We start from the raw sequence: 23,932 nt of genomic DNA on the forward strand, positions 1-23,932 counted from the left end.
GTCAAGTTTGGATCCGTCTGGGTGTTCAGATCACCACCAATCACTAGATAGATCCTTGAGAATTTGCTTCCCGATTCCATGCTCTCCTCTTCTTGCCGCAGGAGTTGGGTTCTGTTGTAGGTCTATGGTGCTAGACTCCTTCAACAAGACTGAGCCAGGGACACCAGTTTATGGTCGGTATGGGCCTAACACCTATATTGGCCCTTCAATGCATATATGTGTGGCTGTGCCTAGTACTGCAGTTCAGCCCTCTTCAAATCAATGTGTATCCATGATGCCAAGCTGGGTGCTGCAATGAAGGCAATGAAGTGCCAATGCCAGTCATTTAGCCGATTAGTGGAGGTCTCACCATCCTGGCACTCACCATGGTCAAGCTGATGTTCCTTAATGGCGTTCCTTAATAACCTCTGGTAATCTGTCAATTTAATGTTGGTCCCAAGCATGTTGGTTTATTGGATTTTCATTGTATGTACTGGCTGGCGTTTTGTTCTACTTTTGAGCTTTTTTGTATTATTTGCAGATTAACGGTATAGTTGACAAGAGTCCTGATTTTGTTGGGTGAACCCCAAGCTGAATCACAAAAGGGGTGTGGATTGCATACAAACTCCACCCCAAAAGTGGGTGTTTGAAGGTATTTCTGATCTACTAAGCTATGGAGCATTCTAATTCTGGGTTGCGGCTTAAAGGGGTTTTCCACACAAATTTATTGTTGGCCTATCCTCAGGAACGATCGTCAATATCAGAATGGTGAAGATCTGGCACCTAGAACTGCCACTGATCAGCTGTAGTGCTGATATTCATGATGAAACAGAGCAGGAAGCAGATAGCTCAGTCCACTGTACAGTGGTCAAGAGTGGTTACTGTAGCTCAGCTCCTATTGAAGTGAATTGGAGCTGAGCTGCAATAACCGATCTTGGCCTGCTTCCTGTTCTCATTTACTGTGTATACCAGCGGCTAGTTCTGGCAGACAGCTGGTTGGTGGGGATGCTAAGGTCAGATCCTCACTGATCTGATATTGATGACCTTTCTTGAGGATAGACCGTCAATAAACTAGAAAAAAAAAACCTTTAAATGTCATAAATTTGGCCATGTTGACAGGGCATGTTGCTCATATGATGTCTCTGGAGAACAGGGTCCAGTCCTGGTTGGTTCTCCTTTGCTGTTGGGTGGTCAGTACCTGTGCATGGGCTCAAGAGTAGCATTGAGCAGACTCGAGAAAACTCTCCGGGTTCAGAAACTTCTCCAAACTCTCAGAATTTGATTCCTGCCGTCTAAAAAAGTTGGATCCTGCCCTAGGGCTGCCCAGAAAACATGGATAAAGCCATAGGTCATATCTATGTTTTCCAGGACTCCCTAGGGCAGCATCCAACTTCTTCAGATGCGGGAATCAAATGCCAAGTGTTTGGGTTTGTAGAAGTTGCCGAACCTGGATAGTTTCCTCAACTTCACTCAACACTACTCAAGGGTCATAGAAAGAACTAAACAAACACCAAGCCATTAAAACAAAACCTGGCACCATCATGGGTCCAGTCATTGCCAGGTACCCCACTGATTACACTTGCCCTTGCCCCATCTGTCTTTTCATATTGCAGTTTTTAGTTAATGCCGATGGGCATCAACCCCTACCACTGGCCACCAGTGTATGAATGGCTACTCACATTCATGAGGCAGGGTGCTCGTACTCCGACCCAGTGAATGTGCTATACAGTGTAACCATCACCAATCACTACTACACAGAAGCAGGGGGCCCAGTGATACATAGGAGTCATACTTGCGATGATGTGCTACACCTATAGAGTAATACGGCATGGAAACAGAGTAGCATGCTGCCAATCAGTTTGGTGCAAATTGGTGGAAATTCCACATTGCATGGTCACTGCGCCCGCAACCATCCCAATGCCGTCATTGATATTAGTTTCTATTGACTTACCGTTGAGCTTGTGATTATATCGAGCATCCAATCTGAATGGGCCTAGCCACAGTATAAAGCATGGCAAAGTGATACTGTTATGTCCGCTTCTGTTCAGACCTCAGTGCAGTCCTCTGCCCATAATGTAAGATGGTGACTGTAATTTTTGCCGTGATTCTGTCTGTATGTTTCCTACCAGTCTGAACATCTTATTCCAGCATTTGCCATGTGGTGATTGACAGATTCCACCACACCCGTCTGGTTTCTTCTGCTAAACTGAGTGGTGATGGACAGTTGCCTTCTCCAATTATCTCCCTTCCCTGTCAGTCTGTGTTCTCTGTGGTCTGGATGTCAGAGGGCTGGTCCCAATCACGCCCTGGACCGGTACTCTGGCATCTCATAAGAAGTCCACTTGTCCTCTGGGACATTGCTTGTGATAGTGTCGGATTGGATTGATTGGTATTCTGACTTCTTTGCTTGTCCTTCTTACCTCTTTTTTTCCTGCTGTTTTTGTGCTGTTCTGCTATTGTGTTTGTCCGTCTCATTTTGAGTTTCACTTACCTTGTGTAGGGACTGTTGCCTGTTTGTTGTCGACCACCTTGGGTCAGTCTGGCAAGTAGACAGGGACAGAGCTCCCTGTATTCCATCCAGGTTCCGGTTTCCCTTAAAGCCTGAGACTCTGATGACACTGTAGGTGGGATTTAGGTCAGGTTGTCTCAGACTCCCATAGACGCCATAATGTTAAAATTCTCTTCGAATTTGGATATAGATTTTGTCAGGTAATTTGTCAGGGAGCGAAACAAAGAAAACAATGTCAACGTATATGTATTTAAGGTGAAGCTAAAAAAAAATAGCCCGTAGACCTCCATTGGGCTCCAAAGCCCATCAAAGGCGAAGAGGGAACGCTCCAGGAAATGTGCTCCTTGTAAGGTGCTGGGGAATGCGTCCCGCTGACAGCTCGGGCCTTGGGATATAGAGAGAGGGGTGACTTATCCGTACAGGCAGCGATGATGCCTATGGCTAAGGAATGTATCTATTTGGATGTTTATGTAAAGTTTTCCACAGAAATGTCAAGTAGCAATGTTGGATTTAGTTCAGTTCATGACCCTTGGAGTTTAGACGGTCAGTCCTGGTCATGGTATTCTACCTAAAGAGGAACAAGCTGAATGGGAAAAGTTTCCTACACGAGCCACTACACTTCCTGACCTGAACCCTTAACAACAGTGCCCCCACAACATGACCCCATAATGAGAGTTCCTATAAGGACAATACTAGTGCTTCCCTAGTGTTAACCCTAAGGGCTGTATTACATGGCCCAATATTTAGAAGCAAGCGTCCATACAACCTGGCAGGTCAGCGCTCGCTTGCTCCTCATTCCACACACAGACATCATGCGGTGGTGGCGGGGGGCATAAGCGGTCCCCATGAGCAGCAGGAGGGCTGCCCGAACGATCTTAAGGTGGCCCATAGGAGAGAGCATTGGCCAGCAGACCGTAGCTATTGTAATCTTTTTCTTTAAAGAAAAAAATATTTAAAATCCTCCATTGTGGACGTTTTTGTTGCAAATTTTTTTTGTGGATTCTCATTTCCTACATTGAAGCCAATGGAGGAAATCATGAAGACATTAAGGCAGTAAAAACATTGTAAGGGGTTGTCTAAAAAAGTGCCAGGGAACAACATAAAAAGGGGCACGGTGACAGCAACCTACAAGACTTACTCAGAGGTGGCGTAGAGTATCGCTTGTGGTACACAAGAGGAGATTTAGTAAGGGCCAGTTCCCCTTTAATAAATCTGACGAAATATTTGGCGGTGGGGGGATTCCATAATGACTGTTATTAACCCAATAATATTTATCACCACAGTGTGCCCATAAAAAAATCTCTGTTAAGTTTCACGCGGCCTCCATTGAGTTTCTCACAGACTTGAAGGAGAAGTCCTGGCAAATCAATTTTTTTAAGAAGTGCCGGGAAGGGGGAGGATTAAAAAAAAATAATGTGCTCTTACCTTCCTCGCTCCGGCGCTGGTGGCCACATACCGCCACTCCAGTCCCCAGGTCCACGGCCACTTCCTGATTTGAGTGGGAACACGAGTTGTGATGTGTGGTCAACTCAGCCAGTCAACGGCCGTAGTGGGGTCCTGCATTCGGCTGCTGACTGGCTGACACGCGCTACAACCCGGGTCCATCTCAGATCAGAAAGTGGCCTGGGACCGGAGCGGCGGTATGTGGCCACCAGCGCCGGAGCGGGGGAGGTAAGAGCATGTTATTTCTTTTATCCTCCCCAGAAAATCGATTTTCCCGGACTTCTCCATTAAATGGGCTTGTAAGAAGGGACTGTACTGTAAGGGGAAGGAGACTGATTCTGACCAGATCTCACCTCTAAGGACCCTGGTGAGCAGCAGCACCACAGATGGAACAGAAGAGTAAAAACAAAAATGATGAAAAATCGAGAAACACTGCAAATCATTCACGGGATGACCTCTGGCAACACCATTGAAATAAAAGGACCGGACGCACTCCAATACAGACCGTTTCTGAGCATATATAGTTTTTGAGTCCCACAAAAAAAAAAAGTAGGTCTTCTATCCTTACTATACAGAGTTGGGGCTCCTCTGCAAGGTCATATTTTTGGCTACCAATCCCTGGCAATAGAAAGAGTATCCACCTGATTAACAATCGATAAAAGCCCGGCCTCAGTTGTCTTCTCTTCCGCCCACTACTTGAATATCATTTTATCCCGGTCTTTGATGTCTTTCCCACAATTATCTGTCACCAGCACATTAGAGGACGTTGCATCTGTCCTGCTCACTCAGTTCTAAGCTGGAGATGGTTAATATTACTGTCACCCAAGTACCAAACACTTTCATCTTCCGAGTCTTGTTTACAAAGGAAGAGCGGAGGAACATGGTCGGTATTTGTTGCTTCTGGATGGTTTTTCGAGAGGGTTTCCATGGTTCTACGCAAATTTTTGGGGGATGATATAATAAGTATATATATATATATATGTATATTTTTTTTTACAATGATGGCCTTAATGGTATGTCATGGTCATAGTTTCCTTTACACAATCACCATCAAAGAATTCCTTATTAGCTTATGGCTTTTGAAGGCATGAATGGATACGTCCTCATTCCTTCTGTGTTGTAGTGGAGTTGTGTGGTGTTGTTAGGTGTGTCCAGGTAATAACGCATAGTTGTGAATGGATGACAGTAAAGCTGGTGGTGATGCTATGGGATCCAGCAATGAAAGGTTGGCTTCTATGAAATCTTGAGACACCCCCATATGATACATATGTAGGATGGGACTAGACGGTGGCTTGTTTAAGTACCGCGGCCCCACCTAGAGGCTCTAGAGCTAAATTTATTTTCACATTAATATAGTTATATTAATATAGTTGATAGAATAAGGGGAAATATGGGTTAAAGGGGGTTTCCTACTAACATCATTGATCACCTATTCACAAAATAGCTGATCAATATAATAGTGGTCCCAGAGTGCCCAATGTACATGAAGTGCACGACATGTCAGACCCCCTCTAATGATACACTTATGAGCTGTGGGTATAAAAGCTGATGGTGGGCCAACACCTTTAAAAGGGATTTCTGATAATAAAACAAGCCCTCTACACCTTCTTGACTGTAATTCATAGTAGCAGGGAAATAGAGTTGGCTGAATTCCTCACTAGAGTGTACACAAGAACAGGAAGTCCATTAGAACATGTACACCAGACTGGCTGCTTTTCGAAGCTGCACATCTTAGTGGGATTTCTGATTATCTTGTGTGTATGAGGCTAGCCTGAGTCTCCTGTGATGGTAGAGGCAAGTGAATGTGTTTATGGTGGAATTGGCTGCAGATATAAAGCTACCTTAAAGGGTTTTAGCCATGAAAGACTAGATGTGAGTCTGTTTGGTGGAGCAGCCTGCTGCTAGGACCTCCAGTGTTCCCTTGGTGGACGGACATGCTTCTTGCCATTTCAGTCAATTCTTTGGGCTAGATGAAGCTAGTTAAGTACGATGCTTGGCTATCGTCATGTTGCCTATAGAAATAATGGAGTTCCACTATATTCAACCAGGGGAAACCACATCACTTCTGTTCTTGTAATAGGTGGGGGTCCCAGACGTTGGGCCCTCAAGATTGCTCATTCTCTATTCTCATAGGGGATTAATGTCTTTCCTGGACCCCTTACCATTCACTCATCTCGTATCCACAGGTGTCTTTCATAGACAAACCTCTTTAAGTGATGAGCCACTTTAAGGGTGGTACAGTCCCACAAACAGGGCTGTGAAAGGGTGAGGATTGTGTAAAGTCTCTGATAGACTTAAGACTTGAAATGTTGGCCACTGTATATCCCAACTGGGCTTTATACACTCGGAGTGGACCAATGACGTGTCCATCACAGGAGGCAATAATAGATCAAGTGGATAATATCATGAACAATCGGTGGTCAGGGGCACACAAGAGGTGGAGCAAATAGTAATGTGACGCTGCCACACAAGACTCACCAGTGGCATCGGTGTCCTATCTGCTCCTCTGCTGTGCTCCTTGCTCGTCCCGGTGCTGCTTGTGTCTTCCGACATCTTCTTCCTCCTGTTGCAGTGACACATCTGGCCATTAGGGTGTCCAGGTGCTCTGGATTTATAGAGGCAGCTTATCTCCACCTGCTACTGCCACCTGCCAATCCACAGCCATCTACACCTATTTAAACCAGCTCCACCTGCTGCTTCTTGCCTGAGCATTATTGGACTCTTGCATTCCAAGCAAAGGTTTGTTTCTGCTATTCTGCTTACTGTCTGTGAATTCTGACCTATGTCTGTTCTTCCACTTACTCTTGACTGTACCGTGTACCTCTCCTGTTGCCGACTCAGATTGTCTAACCAGCCTCTAAAGTCGCCTGCCCTTATCCTTCTCCTATCTGACCACTATACCTGTTTCATCCTTGCTGACCCTGCTTACTGACCACATATATTCGACCTGTTCCCTGGTGCCTTGCACCAACTTCATCTGGTTCTTGGGAACCAGAGGCTGGTCGCAGCAGGACCACACTTGTGGAGCGAGCTGGTGTCCTCTAGCAACAAAAGTCTAGCTAGACTAAGACCTAGAGGTCACTTAGACCCTGGTGTGACCCAAAGCCAAACCACTTGAGTAGCACAGCGAGTCCACACGCTGTCTCTTACAAAGGTCAATGATGTTGTCCAAACTATGGCTTAACATAGCTTTAGAAACATGCAAACTAGAGACAACTTCTTAGGGCGTTAACTATTAGCATGAATTTTTGGAACCATGGTTGGACACCCATGATGGACCAACGGGAATCGGGTTAAAGCTGCAAGACAGCTATGAGACAACCAGTGTCCCACTATAGTAACATAAGCTGCCCACACACCTTATATTACAGCTGACTGTATAAGCTATACGGGAGACTCTCAACTCTCCACCCACAGATGACATTGATGGAGAAAGGTTCTCCACCAACGATGGTGGAGAGGATGTCAGTGGAGAAAGGGCCAGGCGTATGGAATTTTTAACACTTGCCCCATCTCACATCTATTTTGATCTATGGGAATTTCGCCAGCTGGAAGGCCTTGATTTTCTAGTTGCCTTGGACCCCATTTTGTATCAAACCAACCTAAGAGCCCAGACCACTCTCAGTCCATGGATGGGAAGATGATGGAGGTCTCCTACCCCTTACAATACAGGATACTCTTGAATCCTAAAGTATTAGCTTCCCCTTGTTCTGTATTACACTGCTCCGATCCTCTAACACATATCACTGTCCGTCCCATCCCGACCAGGCCGTGTTCATGAAGACATTAACCAAAAGAAAAACCAAGCTGTAAAAATCAGTAATAATAAGAAGCATGCCAGGTATGCCGAGCTTAGATAGTCTCCGCATAGTGGCCTCTTTTGTTATCGGTGCCAAAAATGATAATTTAAGGTCCATTTGCTGGTGCCAGAACTGGGGAGCCTCTCGCGGGTCCAGAGAGATAACGGGATCAGGTAACAGATAGGGTTTATCCATTATTTATTTATTGTGCTATTATCTTTTCAATAAAGCAATTATCTTATAGCGGATTATTCACCGACTGTGGCCGAGAGGGGAGAGAACTCAAGCTTTTAATGGAAAAGAAGAACGCCTCGATAAGATGGAAATTAGAGCGAATATTCGAGAATTTTCTTTTCCTTTTTTTCCCGCAAAACAAATGTTTTTTTTGTTAACAGAATATAATACTTTTTTTGTTATTGGTTGGCATTGGTAATACCAGCCGAGGTTTCCTCCAGACGGAAACTGCAATGGCCGTTACAAGGAATGGGCGACCATGTTATACACTGGCACATAGACAAGAAGGGCCTATAAAATGGGTGGTCTTTGTGGTCAGGAGGCCCTAATATGGTTCATGGACGGGGTCTATGGTGGAATACATATCCAGGGGGCAACACATACATGTATGTAATCCCTAGTACATGCCCATCTACAAAACTCATATTCTTACTCCATTACTTGTCCTGGGCATCTCATAATCTTACTCCATTATATGTCCTGGGCATCTCATATTCTTACCCATCACATGTCCTTGGCATCTCATATTCTTACCCATCACATGTCCTTGGCATCTCATAATCTTACTCCATTATATGTCCTTGGCATCTCATATTCTTGCCCATCAAATGTCCTGGGCATCTCATATTCTTACTCCATTACTTGTCCTTGGCATCTCATATTCTTACTCCATTACTTGTCCTTGGCATCTCATATTCTTACTCCATTACTTGTCCTTGGCATCTCATATTCTTACCCATCACATGTCCTGGGCATCTCATATTCTTACTCCATTACTTGTCCTTGGCATCTCATATTCTTACTCCATTACTTGTCCTTGGCATCTCATATTCTTACTCCATTACTTGTCCTTGGCATCTCATATTCTTACTCCATTACTTGTCCTTGGCATCTCATATTCTTACTCCATTACTTGTCCTGGGCATCTCATATTCTTACTCCATTACATGTCCTTGGCATCTCATATTCTTACTCCATTACATGTCCTTGGCATCTCATATTCTTACTCCATTACATGTCCTTGGCATCTCATATTCTTACCCATCACATGTCCTGGGCATCTCATATTCTTACTCCATTACTTGTCCTGGGCATCTCATATTCTTACCCATCACATGTCCTTGGCATCTCATATTCGTACCCATCACATGTCCTTGGCATCTCATATTCTTCCTCCATTACATGTCCTGGACATCTCATATTTCTACCCATTACATGTTCTGGGTATCTCATATTCTTACCCATCACAGGTCCTGGGCATCTCATATTCTTACCCATTACTGGTCCTGGGCATCTCATATTCTTATTCCATTACTTATCATGGGCATCTAATATTTTTAGCCATTACATGTCCTGGGCATCTCAAATTCTAACCCATCACATGTCCTGGGCATCTCATACTCTTACCCATTACTTGTCCTGGGCATCTCATACTCTTACCCATTACTTGTCCTGGGCATCTCATATTCTTACCCATCACATGTCCTGGGCATCTCATATTCTTACCCATCACATGTCCTGGCATCTCATATTCTTACCCATCACATGTCCTGGGCATCTCATATTCTTACTCATCACATGTCCTGGGCATTTCATATTCTTACCCATTAATTGTCCTGGGCATCTCATATTCTTACCCATTAATTGTTCTGGGCATCTCATACTCTTACCCATCACATGTACTGGGCATCTCATTCTTACCCATTACTTGTCCTTGGCATCTCATATTCTTACCCATCACATGTCCATGGCATCTCATATTCCTACCCATTACTTGTCCTGGGCATCTCATATTCCTACCCATTACATGTCCTGGGTATCTCATATTCTTACCCATCACATGTCCTTGGCATCTCATATTCCTACCCATTACCTGTCCTGGCATCTCATATTCCTACCCATTACTTGTCCTGGGCATCTCATATTCTTACCCATCACATGTCCTTGGCATCTCATATTCCTACCCATTACCTGTCCTGGCATCTCATATTCTTACCCATCACATGTCCTTGGCATCTCATATTCCTACCCATTACCTGTCCTGGCATCTCTCATATTCCTACCCATTACATGTCCTGGGTATCTCATATTCTTACCCATCACATGTCCTGGCATCTCATATTCTTACCCATCACATGTCCTGGCATCTCATATTCTTACCCATTACCTGTCCTGGGCATCTCATATTCTTACCCATTACCTGTCCTGGGTATCTCATATTCTTACCCATCACATGTCCTTGGCATCTCTCATATTCTTACCCATCACATGTCCCTGGCATCTCTCATATTCTTACCCATCACATGTCCTTGGCATCTCTCATATTCTTACCCATTACATGCAGTGGCCATGACCCATTCTCAATGCCCGTCACATTGTGTGCCCCATACAGAGCCCTGATACAGAGGATGATGGGTGTAAATTGAACACCGTATCCCAGAAAACTCAGGTTACACTATGGAAACCAAGCCGCCGCTCTCAATCTAATCCATCCAGATCAGGTCTTTATTGTCTAGACATCAGACGAGGAGCGGAGTCTCCGTTCTAGCAGTCACTTTTTTTTTTGGCTGTTTTAACCTCTTAACTGCTAGAGGCGTCTGCCATGTGGCACTGAAAGGGTGGATTTGGTTGACTGGCGGGGAAGGCTCTATAAAGTATTATAGCAGCGACTGGCTCGTATAATTACATAATGATCTGTGAAGGAAGCCGCCAAGGAGCAGCCGTGAAGACAATCTCATTCCGCTTTACAGCCTCTAGTAATCTTACTGAGCTGCCCAGCAGTATTGTGCGCGGATGATGTGTGTTTTATCCCTGCCAAAACCTGTGTACACACTGTATTTATACAAGAGTCATTTGTTGGCATAGAGCGGAGATTCCCAAACTAATCCCTAGTGATGCCTGAACAGAACGTATCTATACCGTAATGACTGGCAATCAGGGGGCCCCAAAGCAAAGCACGGAGCAGGGCCCTCCTCCCCCTACCCATGTTATTCACTCCCAAGGTTCACAACCCCTTCATCACCTTCTGGCCAGGCGGGAGTATAGCATCTCTTGCTCTGGAGGACCTTCTCTACACTGGAATACACCACTATTTAATTTGGACCTTGTGTAATACCTGAATTCTCCTGTGGGGGAGCTGTAGAGAAATTGAACACCTACTTCCAGGTTTTTGTACAGATTACAGATGATCATTAGCGATCCTAGTAGAAAAGACAAAACTAAAGGCCAAGTAGAGACCCATGCATCTTCTCAGCATCTTATATCTACAGATTAGACTAGTCCCTTAAAGGTTAGATTGGTCTCCTTAAAGGAGTTGTTCACCAATTATTTTTTTGGTGCTGGAATTTACTTCTTTTAAAAAATCTCAAGTCTTCCAGTACTTATTAGCTGCTGTATGTCCTGCAGGAAGTGGTGTATTCTTTCCAGTGTGACACAGTGCTCTCTGCTGCCACCTCTGTCCATGTCAGGAACTGTCCAGAGCAGAAGCAAATCCACATAGAAAAGCTCTCCTGCTCTCCAGACTGGAATGAATACACCACTAGTGTAAAATAACAAACCTTACATAATTCTTGTCACTCCCCGGTGTCCTTCTCGCTTCTGCCCCCTGCTCGCATTTCACTCCCGATAGCTGGAGAACTTGGATGCAGCCCTAGAACTGCCAGGAAAACATGGATCCAACCTATGGACAGCCAGGACTCCTTAGGGCCACCACCAACTTCTACAGCCACCGGGAGTCAAGTGTCAAGCATTTGGGTTCACCTGAACCTGAATGTTTGGTAAGTTCGCTCATCACTAGTCATAGGTATAGTCTACACCTTGCCCAATGGGTGACACTGGCTCAGTTCGAATTGATTTGTTCAATTGATTTGATTGAGGAAGTTTGGCGTTGAGGAGATTGGACATCAGTTGTTCCCCAGTCATGTGTGTTAACTGGCTACATCCCTGAAAGTGTTTAATTTCCCTGCAGTGCCCCCACAGGAGAAATGAGGCATTACTCCCCTCTGAAATTATTTTTTGTAGATACTTTCTTTGACTAGGGCAGGGTTCCCATTAAGATTATGACTTCCGAGGCACAGACATGTCAACAAAAGTCAAAATGGCATGCTGACGCATCAATATACCGTAGACAGGCACGCGCCTCTAGATTACAATGGCCTGAACATAGTTAGACAGTGTATATGCATATGCAAGTTTTGACCCAGGCTAAAATGCAGTGTCAGACTGGCCCACCAGAGTACCGGAGAATCCTCCGGTGGGCCCCCAGCTTTAGAATCTGCACTAACACTGACTGACATGTCCTTTATCACTGGTTCTTCATTGGTGGGCCCCCAGGATCATTTCCTCTGGTGGGCCCCAGATACCCCAGTCCGACACTGCTGGTGCAATCATCACTGAGTCTATAGAATAAATAAACTGATCTTTACAGAAAGTCTCTTACAATACAGGATAGTTGTACAATAGATGACTTCTGAGATACAAACTTGAGCTCACTAAATCTGTGCTGAAAGATGCTTAAGTGCTGAGGTAGAGAAGCAGTGCTGGTTCAGTTTAGAGTTGAGAAGAGTAGTAGAGTTTAGAGGAGTTGAAAGGAGTTTGTTGGGAGAGCCCCAGTCCAGTAGTAATGTGCTCTGTCAGAACTTGAGAGAAGAAATACTTAAAGAAGAATACTTGAGAGAAGAATTGTGCCCGTGTTTCGACCTTACTGTCGCTAAACCACCTTCTGCCCTGCAGTGTTGGGTTACCGTCCTACGAGGGTGACACAAGACCCAGACTATGTTACCTGGGCAAAGCTAAGTGTCCAAAGTTCTCCAGTGTCACCTGCGCTGTGAGATAGAGTACGTAGACCTTGGTTACAGTTGCTTTGCTCTATCTGGGTCAGTTCCTCTGTCTAGGATACTGCCCTGCTCTGTTTAGAGAGGTTCTCGGCATGGGCTTGGATGATCTCTGACTTGTCCTCCTTTAGTGACTTAGCACTGCATAGTGTCTGTAGGTGTAGCTTGGAAAAGGAAAGTCTCTGCTTTCTCCATACACGTGTGTCTGTCCCCTACCACAGCTGGTCTGTCCCGGACAGGGAACCTGGCAGAGCTAGGCCCTGACTAAGTTCAGCAGGGATGCCTGGTCTGTGTGTGTCCTACTCCTCAGAGAATCAGAGGGAAACTAAACTAGGTAACGCTACACTTCCTCTCCCCAAGTGACTACTTCCTACAGGGTGTGTAAAAGTACCTGTGAGTGGTGGAGAAGAGAGTGTGTAAAGAAAGGAGAATAGAGATAGGTAGAAGGAAAAGAGCATCTCTCATTAGCTCAAAGAATCACATAACAAGACAGTTAGGGTCCATTTACACAGAAAGATTATGTGACAGTTTATCTGCCAAAGATTTGAAGCCAAAGCCAGGAATGGATTTGAAAAGAGGAGAAATCTCAGGCTTTCCTTTATGATCTGATCTCTTTTTATAGTCTGTTTCTGGCTTTGGCTCTAAATCTTTGGCAGATAATCTGTCAGATAATCTTTCTGTGTAAATTGACCCTAACCCTGTAGTGACTACATCTGTGCAACATATACAAAACTATACATAGTGACATCTAGTGGCGAAGCTCACACACAACTTCATCAGCATTTTACTTTAGAGTACAAGGCTTTTGCAACAGGTGTTCAGACTAGAAACACCCGTAGTGGGACACCACACAGGTGTAGCGCTGTTTTCTTGAAGAGAGCAGCCATGTATGGAAGAAAATCCATGTAGGTAAATGATCATGATGGTCGCGTAACCTTCTCTATGAGAAAGAATCCTACTGATCGCCCACAAACATGTACTGTCTATAGAAAGAATTCGCAGTGGGGTTTTACGCATTCTTCGGAGGCGATCATTAGTAAGTTATATGAAATGCCAGTTCTCTGTGTAAGCCATCCCACCTCTGAGTCCTCTCATTTGTCTTTCTCAATGGCTTTGAGAAGTGAAGACTATGTCTATTACGTCTTTAAGCTCATGGGCAAAATAGAAAGTGCAAGGCAGACAAAACTGAGCAAGTATGCGTTGTGTCATTCTTAGTGGAGCACTCTCCAAAAACACCCCAAGCAGCGTTTTGTCTGCTCTCCTCCTGTACAATGGCTTTCTCGGAGACCATCGAGCCGTGAACAGTCTGTCTTTTTCTTTTGACTTCGGAAGACCACAAATACTTGAACCATGTTTGTTGCCCTTTGTTTCTGCTCTCTCGGCTGTTGAACAACTTGGTTGTCCTACCAGATCCTTTGACTGTGTTTTCCGAATGTGTTTTGAGGACTGGATTCCGATAGATGGAAGAAGTGCCGTCTGACACTGGGTTGAACACAAATCATGGCCGGTTATTTAACTTGACTGTTAAGTTGATGGGGTGGTATGAGATTCCAAAAACTTGTCTGTTATGTTGTATCAGGTCTTATCCATGGGCTGGTCATTGCAGCTCAGCCCTATTTACTTGGCTTAGATGCAACACTTGTAACCATTCTTATGCACAGGTGGACCAAAAGTAGTCTGGGCCCACTGGCAACAATGGTCATGAATCCATTGCTTATACATTTGAGCACAGAATCACTGCTTTCGGCCTTTTCCTGGTCCTGTCCACACTTCTACTGCCGCTCGTGGTCCTGCCAGCTCCTCTAGCATACTCCCCATTTGGACCATGGTGGCTGGTGCTCTCTCAGCCTGGGCTCTGCACCTCAGGCACCACTGTTGTTCCTCTAGAGTGTATGCGCACCTGCCTTGGTTGCCTGGTGCCCTCTAGTCATAGAAGTCAAGCTTCAACGTCCTGGAGCAGGATAAAGGGTCATGACCTAGAAGACACTTAGGGCCCTGTTACATGGAGCGATAATCGGCCAAATCGGCCTGCTCTGTGTAATAGAGACAACGATCAGCCGATAACAACGATTATCGACTGATCATTGGTTTAGGTCTGGATCTAAGACCTGGGCGCCGACCGCGCATCACTTCAAGAAATAATGTTGCACGGACGATGGGTAATGATTGCCCAAACACCTGATACCTTACCTCTCCCCACTAGTGGTCTTCTCTCCTGTGACAGGCCACTCAGACGCTGCTGCTGCCGCCAGGACCAGAAAGCTGCGCAGCACAGGAGAGAAGCCCAGGACAGGGAGAGGTAATGTGTTTGGGCAAGGGCTGCATGGACATCGCTGACGATGTCCATGCAGCCCTTACTGCACGATTATCGGGCCATCTAATAGGTCCAGTAAACAAGTGCTGATCTAGCAGATTGGTGCTTGTTTACTGAAATGATCGGGCCGTAGTAATGGTACCCTTAGACTCCAATTCCTGGCATGGCCCAAAGTCACCATTACAACTGACTGAAGGGTTTTGGACTCCTTTCCATTGACATTTGGCTACTGCCCCAATACCCCAAATCCTATAGGTGGCACAACATACAGAGACAAATTCTCCCTATAAATTTACTTGGTACCCATCCCTTTCTTTCTTCTATACACTCCATGAAGATGGTTGCCAGTTTTGCTGTTCCCTGCTGGGTACACGTAGGCTTAGCAGCCCCTCTCCACCACTTTGCTATCCCATTACATGGGTAACTGGCACATTTCATCTTACACCAGGTGAGAGTCCAATCCTCTAGTTAGGAGGACAACAACACCCACACTCATGACGGACAGGGATTTTTAGTTCCCACCATGCCAGCAAACATGCAAGTTGCCCAAATCTCACCATCTGGTACTAACTAGTAAATGGGTTCTGAAGGTAGGGAACTCAATAAGCCTCAGTAACAACGAGCTTGCTTGAAAATATAGTACCGAAACTCCACTAAGCAGGCCTTGATCTCCTCAATCTATGTATTTACCATGATAAATGTCTCCTGGTGTAATCCTGTGGGTGATTCCTGACAAGTCACTAGGAGCGCAGATGAAGCAACCTATCACAGGAGCTTCATAAAACATAAAGCACTCTCGAAGAAAACACGGCCTCGCAGGTGTGATCTCCACTCAACCTAAAGTTCACATGTAATTCCTTACGATGGGATGAAAGCCGGCACTTGATTATGTCACGAACATTGCTCAGTGCTGACAAAACTTATCACCGTATAACTTCATTATCTACCCGGACAAAATGGGATTTCCTGGTATGGACGCCTAAAGTCAATCCTATGACTACTGGCACTGTTATATGAATAGCATATGGTGGGATGTTGGTGGGGGGAGTGGCCCGGTAAAGATTTTGCGTTGTGATCCAGGAGGTTCTGGTTAGACTTTAATCACACGTCCCATAAAGGTGCCTATGGTCACGGATCCACGACCATGGACAATTTTAGGGGCCATTGAATCCAGTGACACCATTCACACGATCTGTGCCAACATCCGCTCCGTAAGCCGTGCCGTGAAAAAAATAGGACATGTCCTAGTGTGGAGTTGGATCGCAGCACTGACTGCTCAATAGAACTCTACTGGATCTGTGTTTTTTACTGACTCCATGGATCCCACATCTGCAGAAACTGTGAAAAACAGGGATAATATGTCACCTACATCCCCCCCATCAACCCCCCCCCCCCCCGACCCTCCTGGCAGTGCCCCCTGAACCTGTCAATGCATCACCAAGAAGACCACAAGCAGGTCCGGGGACGAGGCCTTCTTGGTGATATACTGCCAGGTTCAGGCGTGGGGTCTTCTTGGTGATGTACCGCCAGGTTTGGGCGCAGGGTCTTTTTGGTGATGTACCACCAGGTTCGGGGGTGGGGGTGGTTGAGCGCCTATTTGTGGGGATGTTCTGACAGGTCTTTGGGTTGGGGGTGGGGGGGACTACACATCAGTAAAAACAACAGGCACAATGGATACAACTACGAATGCAATTAAAGATGAATTTCCGTGAATTATGGAGGAAAAATAGTGTGAGACTTTTCGGCCCTGAAAAAACACTGAACGTGTGAATGAGGCCTTACTCCTCTGTGTGTGACCTTTTTAAGGTGCTCATACATCTTATGTTAAAGTTGGTTGAGCCCAATGCCTTCAGCGGGTTTCACCGACTGTCTAAGGTGTTTAATGGCCTCTCGATTTTCAACCAACAGAAGATGTCAGGGAAGTCTAGGGTCAGGCATGTTGGATTTTTTTACACATGACCCTATTGATCTGGAAGGAATAAGCCAGCACCAGAGGAGTTTGGCTGCAGCTTACCCCTAACTGGTTAACTGGTTTTGTCAGCTAGATCTGCAGCGATCAGGTGATTGCCATTGCAATATCTGTTTGGAAGGAATAACCCTCTAAACATCCCTTGACCTATAGCACAGATTGAATGCAATGTGTTACCATAGGAAAGGGCTCTATTTTTCTCCTGAATTCCCATTGTATGAAATATTAAATCAAAGAGTCCAGAATTTAAGCATTTAAGGGTAAGTTTTCAAGGAAATTCCAAGTGATCACTTTGTATTAAAGAAAAAAATAAAAACTTGGCACAAGAGCTTCTGCCGCTTATAGGAAATCATTGTCTATTTGCTTTGTCTCCACAGTATGGCCTCCAGCTAATAACCGCAAGTCTGGACTTCTCAGCAATTTTCTGAATTTTAAGAAAGTGAGAAGCATTTGGGTGGATACATTTGTTAATTGGTAAAAATTTTCCCAATAGAAACAAAAATCACCAAAAAGTAAAATGGTATTTTAGTACTGCATAAGCCCATTTATATCCCCCCCCCATGATGTCCTGATCTGGAGTTGGGGGTTTCATCCTATGCCAATCAGACCTGTCCTCACTTCTTCTTCTCTCCTTCTCGTCCAATTTCTAAAAACTTCAGCTTCACCCCCTTCCTCCCCCATCCTTGTGTCTTCGATTTACTATTTTACCCTAGATGGACTTTCTGTGTGACTTAAAAAGGTTTCTTATTAGGGATGAGAGAGCACGCTTGGTGGAGCATGATGCTGAATTGAGCATCGGGGTGCTTAATTGAGGTTGATGCTCAACCAAGTACCTCATGCTTCTCGGGTTACGCGGGTAGAAGCTTGGCCCCCAGGAGGTCACTTTAGATTAACCAGGTACCCTCCGCTCTGCCGAGCAGGGGCACCTGGTTAAGTTCTCGAGTCTCCCGTTGTTTTCCATGGGGCTCGTTACTCGAGTTGAGCACTTGACCATTGAAAAATGCTCGACTCAAGTAATGAAAACTCAAGAATTTAAAGGGGAACTATCAGCAGGTTAGATGAATGTAACCTGCTGATATGTCCCTACTGCACACAAGATGCTGAGGAGGAAGGTACATCTCTTACCTTTCTCCTTGGTGCTGTTTCGGTGAAGTTAGTCTTTTGCTCTACAGTGAGACCATTAGGAGTACTGCCCGCCCCCATAGTGCCTATCAGCCCACGTCCATCCCACCCCTTTCTAATGATAATGAATGGAACGGGCCAGCTGAGGGGCGGGGCAGTCCTCCTAACAGTCTTACCAAACCAAGGAGCAAAAAACTAACTGCATCGGAACAGTGCAGAGGAGGAAGGTAAGAGGCATACCTTCCTCCTCAACATCTTGTGTGTAGGGACATATCAGCAGGTTACATTCATCTAACCTGCTGTAAGTTTCCCTTTAAATACTCGAGTGCTCATTACTTGAGTCGAGCATTTTTCAATGGCCAAGTGCTCGACTCGAGTAACGAGCCCCATTGAAAACAATGGGAGACTCAAGTATTTAACCAGGTGCTCCAACTCTGGAACATATCAGCAGGTTAGGTTCGTTCCTCTTTAAGTGCTCATTCAAGTATATTTCCTGTCATTTACAGTGAAATGATAACTATAGAAGATGATAAAGAGGCCACCTCTAGCTTTTATATAATTACATCATATACTAGTGATGTATGTATAATTATTATAATAGAAATACCTCAGAGGTAGTAAATATGAAGTAAAAAAAAAATTAGAGGACAGTAATGGGGTCAAACTTTACCCCTAGCTTCTTGGCTCCTCCATGATGGAGGGCCAATGTCTGCTTGTATAGCCCTAATGGATAAGTCAAAGAACTCTTTAAGAGTTAATGGATGTTTCTGCATGACAGAGTTTATGGCACTTGGATAGTTCAGGGCTCCAGATCCGACCCTGACGTGATGGATGTTGTCTCACATCAACACCTCATCTGTAGCTTTCAAAGAGACCTTCTCAGGAGCAGTGGTGCCTGTGATCTTAATTATCTCTATAGCCTTCTCCAATGCATGACATCACAACAGCCAATCACGGCCTATACCTTCAAGCTCCTTGCCTCGGATACGCTCTCTAGAGCATGCAAGAAAGGTCTTAGTGGTTGATGGTCCTTAATGTTCCTGAGCTGTGTGTGCGGCACATGATGTATTATTGCTGTTTTATACTTTTTACAAGCTGTTGAAATGTCCCATGCGACTGAAAGGACTGATGGGTCGGCACTCTTAAACTAATGGGAGTCATAGTCATAACGGTACCTTCTTGGGGGATCTCGAGGAGAAAAAGCTTAATCCACAAAGCTCTAAATCCTTTCACACAAAATATACAGTTTTTTAGGATATTTTTAACCTCACAGTCATACATGAAGACTATCTTACTGCAAAGCATTGTGGGTGACCTCTATTTGAATTCATGTGAACTCGTAGTCGTTTATGTAAAGTTGCTTAAAAAGCGTTGTTACTGGCAGTTAGTGGCCGTTTTACTGGTGAAAGGGGGTGTGGCTTACACATTCCGTAATTCTATGTTTAAATTATGAATTTGTCATTAGTTCCTATCATTGCTTTTACATTATACAACATGGCTGACTTGTTTTGGGGTCTTGTTTTTCTATAGGGCTAAGGTCAGGATGTGTCGGTCATTCTATTACTAACACTTTGTTGTCCCTAAGCCACAACTTTGGAAGTTTTCTTGGGGTCATTGTCTATTTAGAAGACCCCTTTGCACCCAAGCTTAAAAAGACTCTGTCAGAAGGTTTGTGGTGTCCTATCTAACTAGTGACAGATCAGCTGAACAGAATGATGTATCACTCACCTTGTTCTGTGCAGCTGATCCAGAGATATCCTCCTGAATAACATGGACAATAAGTAGTCCTCTCCATTATGTGCATGAGCCCAGTAGTCCTGGATATTCATTAGAAGCCAAAACTCCGCCCACCTGCTGCTGATTGGCAGTTATCTATCCATGCTGTGTATAGGCAGTTAACTGTCAATCAGTAGCTGGAAGGGGGGAGGGGTGTGGCAAGAATCCTATTCTCCTGCATATTAGGAGAACGGCTGAACAGAATGATGTAAGTAATACACCGATCTGTTCAGCATTTCTGTCACTAGTTTATGCTGTCCTTATTTAAGGTACAATAAACCTAGTGACAGATTCCTTTTAAACTCCCTGCTAATAGCTTGATATGTTATTTCAATATCTCTATATCCTTTCTAATGATGTCAAGCAAAGTGGTGAGTAGGCCTTAAAATCCTGCTACAGGTACACCACTAATGACATCACATGACGTAAATTAACCAGAAGCCTCTAAGGGGACTTACACAGCAGCAGTAAAAAGATAGGGATGGGTAGGGAGGGGGTCTTACAGCTGCCAGGAGGGATTTGATAGGTGGTGATGTCATCTAGTTCACAGGAAGTTAGCTGACCCCAGACAGATCACTTCCTGAGACACCTAAAGCCATGTCATTTTCTGGTGGTCTGAGTGCAAGTCACATGACCTGGCTAGAGTAATGAAACTTATGTACATGACAGAGCTGGGATGAAGCAGATGGCACTGAAGGAATAGTAAGGATGAGTGTGCATTATGAGGGCAAAAGAAAACTGGAGTACTTCTTTAGGGCACTTTCATAATTACTATCTTCTCTGTATATTTTCTGCTGAAGACCATGCATTCTGTATAGGGAAGGGGAGGTAAGCCAATGCCTGACACCTCTGGCAGCAGCTTCTCTCCCTAAAAACAAAAGGGGCAGTTGAAATCCAACATGGCTGATCCTTCTCTTCTGATAATTGGGAGTCCTCCATACTATCAGGCTAAGCGTGAATAATATTTTCCTGCCTCTTTCCCGTTAATGAATCTGACACAGGTCACATGGGGCCATGGGCCAATATTATGTCATCTTCCCCCAGTTTTCTAAGTTGGTTTCCACCTCGTGGATGGAAAATGTACTTTTTTTTTTTTTTTCGATGTGGGCATGGCTGATAAGTAGAAATTTTTGAGTGTAGTCATGTTGCAAATATGTGAGTGTGTTTTGGTTGCAGTCTTATTCCTACTCACTACTGCAGCCAGGATTTCGCCACTTTTGAGTCCTGAATGGGGTTTGGAGAGAATGTTTGGAGACTGCCAGGGCATGTTTAACATTTCTGCAATACCAAAGTCATCTTTTTACATTTAACATTTGATGAGGAGTGGTGAGGAGGAATCGTGGAAATTAATGTATAATAAGCTAAGAAAAAATGCATGCAGTCAGACTTTACCCAGAATTCCTGGCACGGGGATCCGACTGTCAGACCTTGGCTCGTACCATCGAATGATTAGAAAACCGAGCCTCTGTGTATAAATGTTTTAATGTTTTCTTCCACTCCTTGCATTGGACATGGGTGATTGGGCAGGCTCGAGAGGGTACTGAAAAATTATTACAGACATAGAGGAATCATTGTATATTTTGAATGGAAACGATATACTAAAAACCATAGCAAAAAAAATACTTCACACTAATATCTGCCAAACCGTAACAAAAATAGACACACAAAGATTTGCTACATCTCTCATGTCCAATAGCCGTCACTTCTCCACATTATCACATGGACCATAGGGACCTCTATTATTTCAGTCGTGGTCTATTCTAAACCTTTTGCCTAGTAAATTGTCACAGTTCACAAACGTACAACATGGCGTCCTAATCACTGAACCTGATCACTAATTTTATATTAATAAAGATTTTATTGGGCTGGGGATGGCATGAAAAAAAAAAAAGACATACTCACCTAACTTGATCCCTCCCAACTCCCGATGTGATGTCATCTGGTCCCCCACTCATCCTCAATTCTAAGATGGACTTGTCCCAGGATCATCCAATCACTGTCAGTGATAGGCTGACCAGGTCATAACTGCCAAGACATAATGAACTCAGAAGTAGAGATGAAGGGGGGACTGGATGACATGACACCAGTAGCTGCAGGGGGTAGGTGAGTACGTATTTTTTTTTTTCTTCCATAAACAAATTTTATTGTAATTTTCAAATATAACAATACAGACAATATCCAATGCCGATGAAAGTCAAATAATAATACAAAGATCTTTTATTTGATGGTACCTCCAGTCAAACATAAACATTTTTAAGGCCCATATAAACCCTTCAATCCCCGGTATTGGGAAATTATTGTAATACTGTCATATATTGTAATACTGTTTTGCCTTTGGATTGTACCAACCTCAGTGTCACGGGTGTATAAAGCTGCTTATGTTTACTTTTTTTTTTTTCTTCCAAGAATTCTTAAACACTTGCCCTATGCATACATGACAGGTGCCCTTTAATCCGCTATGATGCTATATACATGTGGCCCCAGGTGATACAGACAAATGGCGGTGTTTATATTAGTCTGTGTATACAAAGAATTGAGCCAGAATGCCGACAACAGACTCTTCTCGTTGTGATGTTCCTGCGTGACAGCGACATTACGTACCTTGAAGGTCACAGAGGAATGAGAAGAATTACAAATATTCATTGGGCGTAAATATACTCTCTCAGGAATCTAGGCCTAGATAGTTTCACTGATCGTTCTGTCAGATCGGACAAAATATTTCTCAATTACCATTTTAGTTAAGAAGAACAGCCGATCCAGTAGAAGAGTCCATTTTGGCACCCAAACCCATACTATACCCTTTATATAGGGATTCATAGTAGAGATAGACTCTGCAGTTATCAAGGTTTTGGTTAAAGTCTTTCTTGGGCTTCTTGAACCCGAGTAGATCACCCATCATGTAGGCCACCAACTGGCATAAAAAGTTACTAAAACAATGAAATTGGTGGGCTGAGAAGTCCACTGGCAACACAAGTAGGATAAGATGGCTGGCTTGGGGTTGAAAGGAGTGTCTTCTGCAAGGGATAATAAGGAGATGGCACCAGTAGGTGCCGGGATGGTGACTGCGATGGTACCAGCACCAGGACTGAGCTTTACTATGTAGGTTTTTGACACCTGGTTTGACATTCTACTTTGGATTGGACTGAAATTGCGATATCAAACTATCTTTTATAATTTCTCTTACTTCCCGTGTTTCTGATGTTTTTGTGTTCTATCTCCGCAGGTAGCAGGGAAGCTGCCTTCACCTATGCCATCACTGCCGCTGGGGTAGCACACTCTGTGACCTCCGCCTGCAGCCAAGGAAACTTCAGTAACTGTGGCTGTGACCGAGAGAAACAGGGCTACTACAATCAGGACGAGGGCTGGAAGTGGGGAGGATGTTCTGCCGACATCAAATACGGCATTGAGTTCTCCAGGAAGTTTGTGGATGCAAGAGAAATAAGGAAGAATGCCCGGCGGCTCATGAACCTTCATAACAATGAGGCTGGAAGAAAGGTATTCTAGATCAGGGTAAACAAGTCACATTTATTGGTCGATGATATGTGGGGGGAGGAGGTGTAACTTCTTGTGATCTTAACGTTCTAGTTTACTAAAAAAATTGGTCCCCTAAAGGCCTTGTAGCTTATAATATACAGGTCCTCCAACTTCTGGTTCCATTAATGTCTTGGGTGACCATGGGGTAGGATGTTTTACAGTTATCATACACCTTAGACTGCCAAGGCAGAAGATTCGATGGACTGTCTATAGCGTTTAGTGGTCTCCAAGATGATGTGGCTTGCTGTACATTAACCCAAGCCTATTGTTCTGGGAGCAATAAGCCACTATTACAACTGTCTGGCAGTGGCTTACCTCTGCTCCTTTCCATTGAGGACACGTGAACATTTGTGTGTATGGGGAGGTTGGGAAAACTACTTTGGCCACCTTTAGACTTCTCATCCAGGAGTGTTCCACTTT

The 23,932-nt window shown here is 44.4% G+C and overlaps 1 protein-coding gene across 1 annotated transcript in view; it reads left to right on the forward strand.

The window, feature by feature from the left end:
• WNT7B (Wnt family member 7B) overlaps positions 1-23,932 on the forward strand; it is a 113,091-nt gene that overhangs the window by 78,419 nt on the left and 10,740 nt on the right. The window contains exon 3 of the mRNA XM_069967845.1: positions 23,202-23,473. Coding sequence (XP_069823946.1) covers positions 23,202-23,473 — 272 coding nt within the window. The remainder of the gene's footprint in view (positions 1-23,201; positions 23,474-23,932) is intronic.

The sequence above is a fragment of the Dendropsophus ebraccatus genome, chromosome 1 (genome assembly GCF_027789765.1).
Source record: "Dendropsophus ebraccatus isolate aDenEbr1 chromosome 1, aDenEbr1.pat, whole genome shotgun sequence".
Lineage (NCBI taxonomy): Eukaryota > Metazoa > Chordata > Amphibia > Anura > Hylidae > Dendropsophus > Dendropsophus ebraccatus.